The sequence below is a fragment of the Dipodomys ordii genome, unplaced genomic scaffold, assembly GCF_000151885.1.
Source record: "Dipodomys ordii isolate 6190 unplaced genomic scaffold, Dord_2.0 Scaffold103, whole genome shotgun sequence".
NCBI lineage: Eukaryota > Metazoa > Chordata > Mammalia > Rodentia > Heteromyidae > Dipodomys > Dipodomys ordii.
The window spans coordinates 2088350-2099373 of record NW_012267319.1 but is presented as its reverse complement, the minus strand read 5'-3'; the positions used below and the strand labels follow the sequence as shown (position 1 = coordinate 2099373).

The 11024-nt window shown below is 59.5% G+C and overlaps 1 protein-coding gene across 3 annotated transcripts in view; it reads right to left on the bottom strand.

Annotated features, from left to right (window-relative positions):
* Ubash3a (ubiquitin associated and SH3 domain containing A) overlaps positions 1 to 11024 on the bottom strand; it is a 31558-nt gene that overhangs the window by 16179 nt on the left and 4355 nt on the right. For 2 of the 3 annotated variants that reach the window (XM_013027410.1, XM_013027411.1), the window contains exons 2-7: positions 10223 to 10276; positions 9296 to 9482; positions 8267 to 8465; positions 6244 to 6413; positions 5148 to 5356; positions 92 to 218 (exon numbers count right to left, since the gene is read on the bottom strand). In XM_013027410.1, coding sequence (XP_012882864.1) covers positions 92 to 218; positions 5148 to 5356; positions 6244 to 6413; positions 8267 to 8465; positions 9296 to 9482; positions 10223 to 10276 — 946 coding nt within the window. Of the gene's footprint in view, positions 1 to 91; positions 219 to 5147; positions 5357 to 6243; positions 6414 to 8266; positions 8466 to 9295; positions 9787 to 10222; positions 10277 to 11024 lie in introns of those variants that run through there. The other variant, XM_013027409.1, reaches the window with a different exon arrangement.

Here is an 11024-nt window from a genome sequence, read left to right as displayed (position 1 = left end):
CCATCCATCTATCCATCCATCCATCCACCTATCCATCCCACAGTGTGGCTGTGATTTTGCTCAGTGTATTTATAAAACGGAGTTCTGTTACCTGCAAAGCCTGCACACTGCTGAGGCTCCTGGACACCGATGGAGGCTGACAATCTCTGTTTCGACTGCCACTGGCTTCCCCATCCTTCCTGGAGTTCAGGTCTATGGCTAGGTTGAAGGTGTATGTCCTGCGGAGGAGAGGAGAGGCTAGGAACAAACAGAGAGGCTGGCCACAGATGCGCATTCCAGAAGCGTGGTGTCCTCTGCAGGCAGGGACATGGGACGTGTGGAGGGCGCTTGGGACCCAGAGATGGTGAACAGTGGTATGGCTCTGGCTGTGCCAGGGAATCTGGCAGGGGATGGCGCGCAGGAGAGGGAGGGGCTACGGCTGCAAAGCTGGAAATCCCCTTGGATGAGGAGGGGGGGGGAGAGGGAGGAAGGGGTGGGGGAGGGGGATGGGTAGGGTGGCTGCTCTTTCAGGGAGCTGGCACGCAGCCACGCATATGGCTGCTGCACAGGGTGTGTGCACAGGTACACTGGCCCAGGTGAGAGTTACCTGAAGTTATTCAAACGGCTGCCTAAGGTGCACATGGCCATGAACCACACTCTGAATAGCCTTTTTCCTAATTGCACCCTCCTGGGGGATCTCGGAGAGTCTCAGAAGGGATGAGGTGGTTTCTAGGGTGTCTGGAACACAGGGTTGACTTGCTTCCTGGGAAGGTTTTTCTACCAGCATTGTAGGAAGGTAGCGAGTTTGCTCATGGTGTGCTCACCTGGGTTAATAATGTCAGTAAATGACAAAAACCCCACATCAGAAACGCTCTTGGCTTTGAGGGCTAGAAGCAGCACTGCAGGTGGAGAGGCTCTTGTACTGCAGGAGCAGGCGCTTGGTCCTGCTCTGACTCATCTCCATGTTGATGGTCATTTTCCTTCCCTCCAGAGCCTTGGTGCTTTTTTCCTAGCAATTCTGGACTGAAATCTTGATATGTGAAGATTGTGGTAGCAGGCCGTGTAGTAATCCTAGCTACTCAGGAGGCTGAGACCTGGTGGGATCACTGTTCAAAGCCAGCCCGTGCAGATAAAGTCCATGAAACTCCGTCTCCAACTAACTGGCTAAAAAGCCGGATGGGAGACACGACTCTAGTGGAAGAGTGCCAGCTGTGAACAAGAAAGCTAAGCAAGATTACAAGGCCCTAAATTCAAGCTGTGTTAGAGACCAGAACACAAAAAGGCCTCTTGGTGAGTGGGGTAACGTCAGGCTCAAGTGCAGAGCCAGGGTGGGCAGACAGGCCATCCGCGGGGGGCGGCCCTGGGGAACACCAACTTATAATGACTTCTGAAAAGCCTTTTCTTGCTGTGCTTGTTGCATGGTAGCTTGGTTATGATTTAAAGCACACAGAAACCTTGCGTTTCACGGTCATGGGTGAAGACAGATTCGTGGAGCCCAGCTTTGGAGCTCTTCCCTCGCCTCTGAGCTTTTAACGCTCTTCCCAGCCCAAAAACAACGCGAGCGGGACCTGCCTGCTCTTTCAAAACCAATTTCATTCTATTAACTTCTTTACTGGGAACTTATTCCGGTGAATGGCGTGTGATGGTAAGCCTCATTTATTTTGTGCCCTTTCCCTCTCTTCCTTGTGAGAGGCCTTCCAGATAAACTTTCCATTCATCCAAAGAACACAAATGACCCCATGATATTTCCCTTGGGAGTCGAACAAAACTTGAGAACCGTTCTGAGTGAGTGGCTTTTCTCCGTCACGGTGATGGTATGTTTTCACGTGTCCAGCTCATGTGCACATGTTTGCTAGGGGACCTCCTTCAAGCCCCCAGGTTGAGTTCCCAGCATCCCTCGAGGCCCTGTCCGGAGGCTGACTCCAGCGTTTGCGCCTCACCCCATGGCCAGCCTGACATGGCGGACAAGCTGGGACCGCCAGTCGTCCATGGGATGTTTGAGTTTAGCTCGTGATTCCTCAGTTTACCCTCAGAGTTGTGTGTCTCTGTCCACTTCCGCGTGGCCTGCCACGTTTTGATCTGCAGACTCGTCTTGAAGGGAGGGGTCCAGGCCCGACAGCTTCACGTTTGATGAGTTCTCCCGTGGCCAGGTGCCTCTGCAGGAAATGCAGACTTCGGTGGATGCTGCTGCTGACATGGAGCCTCCGCCCTTCCTCGCACACAGCAGCGGACGTGGTGCTGACGACTCTTGTTAACACAGGAAATGTCGGTCGTCTGCTTCTTGCTGAAGGCAAGGCACAGGGGCACCGTATGCCACTTGTGGCTGGAGCTCAAGACAGTAGAACCTTGTTATCTGCAAGTGCCATCTGTGAACTTCACAGCAGAGAGCTGTGGGAGCGCTCACTTATTTATTTATTTATTTTTGGCCAGGCTTTCATTGAAGTGGGGTTGTGAGGGGTGGATGGAAGGGCTCAGCATTGTGGCGTTTCTGTTTCTGACCTCAGAGTGGTTAACTTCCATGATAGAAACAGGTTCAAGTTCTCACTGGTTCTTCTAGGATGCAGCTGCCGTCTACGGGTTTCACAGCCGGCGTCACCGTCCTGATGTTCCCAACACACAATGACAGACCTCTGTGGTCCCGCAGCTCCGGAGGCTGGGCGTCCGGGGTGAGGGCCGTTGTACAGTCTCAGGGCAGCTCCTCCCAAGGCCTCTCTCCTGGGCTGGCAGACGGGGCGTCCCTCCTGTGGCTCCGTGTCACCCCTCTGGTCCTGCCACTTCCAACACCGTTCAAGTCAGGGTGGGGTCTGCCCCGTGACCTCACAAAAACATCTCATAAAACATGTCCAGCTTGACCTACTGACTGCTTACAGGCCAATCTCCAAATGAGGTCAGGACTTCAGCATATGAATTCCAGAGAGACACAACTTGGGCCGTAATAGTCCTCCGCTAATTGGCTCCAATTCGCCCTGTGGGTTGGAAAGCCTTGGGCGTTGGCAATGCCCGCGTGTGGGCTGGAAGGCGAGGGTAGACAGCCCTCAGCTTGGCCCGGGGCCCTGTCCTCTGTTCCCTGGTGTGGCTGTACCTTTCCCCTCAGGGGTCCCTGCAGGGATGCGGGCGTGGGCTCCTCCACTTCGGTCACCTCCGGATAACCTCCGACCTTCCCCTGGGAGCGACTAACAAGTCCAAGGGATCTCAGGACCACCGGCTGAAAGGCTGGAGCCTTGGATTAGACCAGCGCCCAGCGCCCAGGAGGATGAGGAGCTGCAAAGTGCAATTCCTCCCCGGGCCAGAAGGGGGTGGGGCCCTGGGGCCGGACAGCGGTTCCCAGGGCTGGGGTGGCTCGGCCCGACCTGAGAACTGTGGCTTGGGGAGGTGCCCGCCCCTTGCCACATCCCTGGGGCAGTCTGCCGGCTGGCTGAGGGCTCGGCGGGGTGGGGGCATCGCCTCCTGCCACCCGTGAGATCGTGATGGGCGACCTGACACGGGCACGGCTGATCGTAAAACCTTTGAACACCAACGTGGGCTTCCAAGGGCGCTCAAGGGCTCAGCCAGCGGCCCCAGCCTGCCTGGCCACCCCCGCGGCCACGCTGGCCGGTGGATCTGGCCGCTCTCCTTCTGAAGCAGGCCCTGGGCTCCCTGACTACACCCCGCTGTGCTTGGTCTTTTCCCCTTCTTCTGCGCTTTGTGTTGATAGTTATACATTCCTCAGCGACTGTCTTCTCTGGAGTGGACCCCGGCAGTTCGGGCGCACGAGCTGGCATGGTTGTGCCGAGCCGGGTGCCTGGCACTTGAACCATGAAGTAGAAACTAGGAGAGCCACAGGCTGCAGTCTTGGCTGCAGGTCCCAGGGCCTCCGGGCCTGCGGTCCGCCTGGTTCCTCTGTGAGGAGGAGTCTCTTCTGGGTGGGCCGTGAGGGACATGGGCCTCCTGGCATCCAGATGCCCCTCCTTGTGTGGCCACTGGCCACTTCACCTCTTCACGAGGCTTTGTTCCTTCACTTATTCAAAACCGGAGTCTCACTAGTTACATCGATTCTCTGACACTCTTTTGGGGTAGTAGAACAGACGGGAATGCAGGCCTTGAGAGTTGCAAGTTAGCAGTTAGGTTTCCCTCGAGTGGGGAGCTTGGGGGGGTGGGCGGGGCAGCGGGGACATTTGGAGAAACTGGATTGCCGTGCGTAGGCCTTGTCCTGGGAGGAACACATTCACATAATCACGTGTCTGGGTCTGGAACTCAGGGCCTCTTGTTCTTGAATGGCTTTCTCGCTCAAGGCTGGCACTCTACCACTTGAGCCACATCTCCACTTGAGGCTTTTTTTTCCTGGTTAATGGGAGATAAGAATCTCACGGACATTTCTGTCCAGGCTGGCGATGAACTGGGATCCTCAGGTCTCAGACTCCTGAGTAGCTAGGACTACAGGCATGAGCCATAGCACCTGGCTCTCTGATACTTTTAAAGTAGTTTCCTATGTTCACGTTAATAAAACTGCATGGGTTTTGTAACTTTGTCTCATGCAAACCTTGATAGGAAGAAGTACGGGAAAGTCACCTGTCTACAGATACCAGAAAAGATCATCTATAGAAAATGCCCAGGATGGGTCTGAAAATCTGTATAATAGATCGTCTGTGTATCATTATTTGTTCATTTTGTGGGGAAAGTTCTAAGGAAGGCTGTGCACAGTTTTAGGGAAGGATGAAGCCAGTAAACAAAGCAGTTTTGGGGAACCCCTCCTCCTGGGGACGGATAGGCAGCCATGTTGGTCTTTCCCAGGCTTGTCCCAGACAGCACTGATGGCCACAGGCAGCCGTGTACAGTGGGTTTCTCTGCCTTTCCCTCTCCTCATGCGGAGTTCCAGGCACTGGTCCTGTGGAAACCTTCTGCTGGGAGAAGCATAAAAACCCGAGCTCCAGACCCCGGGGAGTCTCTTACGGTGCTCAGGAGGAGGAAGTGTTTCACATTTGACCTTTGCTGTGTCCAAAAAGTAATGGGAAGCAATCTGTGTTTCCCGAGTGTTATCAGCCACGGTGTTCCCTGGGTACCTGCGGGGGTCACTCTGCCAGCATGAGGACTGCAAGCGGCCCCAGCGGTGGCATGGTCTAGAAGCACACCACTGTGGCTGGGTGGTAACCGGTCAGAGGGGTGTGGCCCGTGGCCAGGGCAGCGCTCACCGGTGCTTGACCCAGGTGTCGGCCTCGCGGGCCCTCTCTGTGTAGTTCTCTGGCAGGAAGCCGCGGCAGCCGGTCCGCGCTGAGGTCCCGATGACCCAGCCCTCGCTGGCCCCCGCCTGCTGCGTGGGGTCCACAAAGACATGGTCGCCCGGGCTGAGCGCCAGCTCGTCCTCATTCTGGGGCTGGTACTGGAACAGGGTCCTCAGTGTCTAGAAAGGACGGCAGGTTTCAGCCGCAGCCCAGGCTGGGAAGCCGCAAGAGGCCAGTCTCAGTCTGCAGCCGGGTTTCTGGCAGTGCGGATGCGTTTCAAGACCCCACGGTGCGCTTACTGATGGACACTTAGCATAAATATGGTCAGGGGCAGCAGGATGGAATTCTCCAGGTAGGTTTCAAAATACATTTCATGTCTGTCTGTCTTCCACCCTTCCATCTATGCTCTCACCGATACATTTGCTTCCTTCTTTCTCCTTTTTGTCAGTTGTGGGTCCTGAACTCTGGGCCTGGGCACTGTCCCTCAGCTCTTCAGCTCAAGGCTAGCGCTCTACCACTTGAGCCACAGCGCCCCTTCTGGCCTTTTCTGCTTATGTGGTGCTGAGGAATCGAACCCAGGGCCTCATGCATGCGAGGCAAGCACTCTACCACTTAGCCACCTTTCCAGCCCCCGTTTGCTTCCTTCTTATGGAAAGATCTTCACCTGTCTGCTTGCTTGACGTGAGGCTGCTCTGAACTTTCTGGTCCTGTGCCTGGGCCACGGTCGGCCCTCCTGCCCGGTCCCTGGGTCTAGAAGGACTACCACACGCTTTCTTTTGGAGCCTGTCAGCTCACACGGGCGGGGCCCCTGCCACGAGGCCCTGCCACACTCACAAGGTGAAATGCATCCACAAGCAGAACATGGGTGTCTACGTCTTTGCAGGAACTCTGTGAATGCCACTGGGGGGGGCGGCGGGGGTGCCATTTTGTGGTGAAATTTATATCCACGTGTAACTCATGTACAAAAGAACTCTAGTTCCAGATTGCAGGGGGAAGGGTCCTGTGGTTTGGGGGAGGGTCCTGGGACGCACGAGGCCACCCCCTGGGAAGGGCCGGGCCGCCTCACCTGGTAGTGCACGAAGCGCATGTCTCGCGAGTACAGGGCCGCTGTCCACTGGCAGTCGTGGCCGGGCTGGATGGCTCTGGCCAGCTGCTCCAGGGTCCTCTGGTGGTGAGGGTAGAATCTGTGGGCCAGGGTCAGGTGCAGCTGCTTGGTGCAGGGTTTCACTGTGCAGTCTGTGGGTCAGTAAGCACAGAGGAGCTGAATACGAGTGTCTGAATGTCAGCGCTAGTACCTGAATGGCAGGTGAGCATAGGGGTGTGAGGCACTTACACCTGAGTGTTGGGTGAGCACTGGGGTACCACTGTGCCCCTGTAACCGCATGAGCAGCAGGGCACTGAGTACCAGTACTTGAATCTCAGGTGGGCACTGTTAGTACTGAGCACCAGTACCCGAGTGTCAGATGAGTGCTGGGGTACTGAGTACCAGAACCTGAGTGTTAGGTGGGCATAGACGTGCTGAGCACTAGTACCAGAATGTCAGATGAGCGCTGGGGTACTGAACCCTTGTATCTGAATGCCAGGGAAGCACACGGATGCCAAGCACCTGTGCCTGCGTGTCAGATGAGCATGGGTACTCAGCACTCATACCTGAGTGTCAGATGCACAGGGAGTACTGAGCACCAGTACCAGCATGTCTGTGCCCCCGTCTGGACTTGCTGAGGCTCTCACTCCCGTCCCCTTGTGCCCTGGTGCCCACCGGTGGAGGCCTGGGCCCTCCTGCACCCGAGTCTCACGCCACAAAGGAAGTGGTTGGACTGCGGCAGGCTCTTCAAGGTGGAGGAAGGGCGGGCTGCGTGCAGAGGCTCTGGGCCACGCTCAGGTTTGCATGAGAGCCTGGCGGCTGGCGCCCTGGGCCCAGGCTGGGGCGAAGGGGCGCTCTCCGGAGACCCCAGGTGCTCCTGGGCCCTGCCGACCGGTGAGCGGGGTGGCCGGCCCCCGGAGCAGCCCGTCTGCTGTCGGCTAGGCCGAGAGCCGTCCACGTCTGGAAGGAGCCCAGCCTCTGCTGGGGAGGGGCCCGGCTCTGGGCCGCCTCTGCCCCCCTCAGCCCGCAGCTGGTCCTCACTCCGCTTTGGTTTTGACACCAACATGGGGCCGGCTGCTCCCGTGGCGGAGGTGGGAGGAGCGGCCACGAGCCCACGCCGCGTTCCAGGCCATCGCAGCCATGGCCGCTCCCCTGCAATTGCTCAGGAGAGAACTGAAGCTATTGTTTTCTCAAGGTGGGGGGGGGTGGAGGTGGGGGGGCTGGTGCTGGGTCCACCGCATACTCAGCGCTGGGCCGGGCTGGGGTGGGGGCAGCCGCCGCGGGCACGTATGGGAGGTGGGAAAGTCCTTCCCTGACAGCTTCCGGTGGTGAGGGGAAGAATCGCATGGCCCAGGAAAGAACGGCCGGCTGGCCGCCGCCCCACGGGGGCGGGAGGGGGTGGGGGGAGCACTGGTTTCTGAATGGGTCTCTGTCTTCTCTCTGTGACCCATGCCCGGAACACATCCACTCAGGACCAGATGTCTGAGCTGGGTGACGCAGCAGTGGCCCCCGCAAACCTACCACTGGCCAAGCCCTGTGTCCCCCGGGGCCGCCCCGCCCCTTGGGGCTCTGGGCTCAGGCGGAGGGCTGAGCCTGCTCGGGGCCTGGGTGGATGTGAGCCCTGCCCGAGGCTCTCAGGCAGCGGGTGGGTGAACTCAAGGCTGGGTGGGGGCTGGGCCAGGGCCAGGGCCGGCGGGCCATGGGCTCCTCGCTGGGACCATTGTCTGGAGGACCCACAACCACTGGGGGGCAGAGGCTGCTGGGCGTGGATTTTGGGTGTGTCCCCACGCTCTGTCCCCTGCTCTGTGAGGTCCCCGGGGGCCACAGACGGCGGAGGAGGTGCCCAGCCCGACAGAGGCCGGCGGCTGCCCAAGACCCGCGGTCCCTGACCCTCATGGACAGAGAAGCTAGCTCAGCCAGCGGGGGCTGGGGCCAGGACCAGGCGGAGTACGCGGGGGTAGGCAGAGCCGGCCCCGGGCCGCCAGGGGCGTCTGCGTGGGCCTACCTGCCAAGGCGGAGGCCTCGGTGGCGAACTCCACGGCGAGTTTCTGGATGACTTCGGCAGGGCCGTTGTCGATGAAGAAGCCCAGGTAGCTGACAGAGGAATGGAGAGCCAGAGGGATGACGGCAGGGAAGGACCCCAGGACTCTGTCCCCTGCTTTCTTTAGAGCCTCATATAGGAATTCCACCTTCTGGTCTTCACACTGAGGGAGAAGAGAACGCATTCTCAGCACGTGCGCACGTGTCTGAGCGGAGGGGGGCAGGCAGGGGCGCTCCTCTCCCTCATCTGCCCCGGGTGCTGCGGGCTGTGGGCTGCATCCACGTGCCTCGCTGTGTCTCCTCCCCTAGACCCCGTCCCGCACTCACAGCTCTGCTCACGCTGCCCCGGGCGGCCCGTGGGGGTCCCCCAGGCTTCTGAGACAGCCAGGAGCTCAGGGGAGACCCTCTCAGAGCCTGCCGAGCGGCCCGAGACAGGCCAGCCCGGCTTGGCTGGACGGCTTGCTGGCCAGCGGGTCCTTCCCCAGCTTCTTTAGGTGGGAGGTGAGGGGCTGGGGTGGGACTCCCCATCCCCCCTTCCATGGCTCCGGCAAGCTGCCCGAGTCAGGGTCCTGAGCAGCCCTGGCCATTTGCTCTGCAGCAGATCCCACAGGTGTCAGAAGCCCCTCTTCCGTTCCAGGCCCTGTTCTGGTCTCTGGGTCGACGAGAACCAGGGCAGCCTCTGCCTCCAGGGAGGAGCGGAGGCTGGGGCAGGATGCACAGGACCCCAAAGGATGGATACAAAACTAAGGGGGGGGGCTCCTGCTCTTTTGAATCTTCTGCTGGAGAGGTTTTTTTTTTGTTTTTTGTTTTTTTTAAACAAAAGAAGGGGATAAATAGGTTGGGTCCCGAAGCATGAAGAGGAGCTGACTGGATCTCCAAGGAGCCAGTTAATACTACGTTTGGAGAGCATGGTGTGAACTCCGTTGCCTCCTGACCACAGAAGCCCGATGACAGTTCCAGAACGAGGGGCTCTGGCGGCCCTTGGCGGACTCACCGTGAAGAAGTCGCAGAGCGTCACGTGGGGAAAGACCTCGTGAGCTCTGTTCCTGGCGCACTGGCGCCGGCTGTCTCTCCAGAACTCCTCCAGTCTCTCCAGCAGGGGCCCCGTGGGGCAGAGGAAGAGGGTGTACTCCTGGGGGATGGGGTCGTCCAGGGAGGGGTCGTGGCGATGGGCGTGCAGCCTATGACAGAGAGCAGCCACCTCTACTGAGTGCCCCGCACCGCTCTCCACCGGGGACGGTGTCCCGAAGTCACGGGTGTGCTGAGAGCAGAGTGTAGATGCTTCCGCCCCGGACAGCTGGGCTGTGTGCAGACCCAGGCCTGGCCCCGGAGCGCCTGCTGTAGACCCAGCTGCCAACTCCCATGGCATCGGAGAGAAACGAAGGGAGATGAACCGGCTGACTCAACACCCGGTCTCCACACAGCCCCTGGGAACCCAGCAGCTCTGCAGTGTTGGAAACTGGGGTATATGTGTGTGTGTCTGTGGGGGGGTGTTCACATTTTTATTCCTTTCAATTTTCAGATTAAATAGAAAAATAAAGACCACAGAGATAGCTAGGCAAACTGTAGATGGCTGTGGCATTTCCTTTTGATTCAGAGCAACTCAAAATGTGAGTCTATCCTGGATGACGGGTGTGTGCTACCACACCCGGGTTGACTTTGGAGTACGTGTACGTGTTCTGAGTTCCGAGAACCAACCCAGAATGCTAAGCACAGGCTGGACTATTCAGCACCCACCTGCCCTCAGTCAGATTTGTGGGCAGAGAAATCTCTGTTGGAGGTTCTCGTTCTGTGGTTAGGAAGGGCTCCGTGATCAGGCGGGCATGGAGGCCCAGCCCTGCCCAGAGGTGGAGAGAAGCCGTCCTCTGAGCCAGAGCCCCCGCCAGCCCACCCCAGAGCCCAGCTCCGGCCCCATGCTCACCACGCCGAGGCCTCGTCCACCGTCTTTCTGCCCGTGGCCGCCAGCGCTTTCAGCCTGAAGGGATGGGGGCAGGGGTCAGGCCAGCGTCCTCCACGCTTTGAGAGAGGGTCTGAGGAGCAGACCAGCAGGACGCTGGGCCTCCAGCGGGGACCTGGCCGCGGGCAGGCTGCCCGTGTGAACATCCTCTGTGTCTCCATCCCCCCGCATGTCTGCACAAAACCAAGCCTGCGGGCGGATGCTGGAGAGGTGGCCGGGCTGGGCCCTGGCTCCCGAGGGGCTCTCCAGACACACGCAGCCCCGCAGGGGGCCTGTCCTCCTGGCATGCCTGCCCACGGGAAGCCGCCTGCCCTGGCAGGTCTGCCCGCGGCGGGAGGGCCGCCCGCGCCTGTCCCCAGCTCTCAGGCCCAGTGGGGCCCTGGCCACAGCTCCCTGGCACCACACGCCTTCCCCAGTGTGTGCCGACATTGAACTGAGTCTAGCTGAGCTGGACAGGGGCGTGGCATGGCCTGGGCCTGCAGCCATGCCAGAGCACAGGCATGGTTGCAGGCCCAGGCCTGTGCAGTGGCACCCTGATAATGCAGGCCCGAGCTGCCAGACCTGCTGCTGTCCTGAGCTGCCAGACCTGCTGCTGTCCTGAGCTGCCGGACCTGCTGCTGCCCTGAGCTGCCGGACCTGCTGCTGTCCTGAGCTGACAGACCTGCTGCTGTCCTGAGCTGCCGGACCTGCTGCTGTCCTGAGCTGCCGGACCTGCTGCTGCCCTGAGCTGCCGGACCTGCTGCTGCCCTGAGCTGCCGGACCTGCT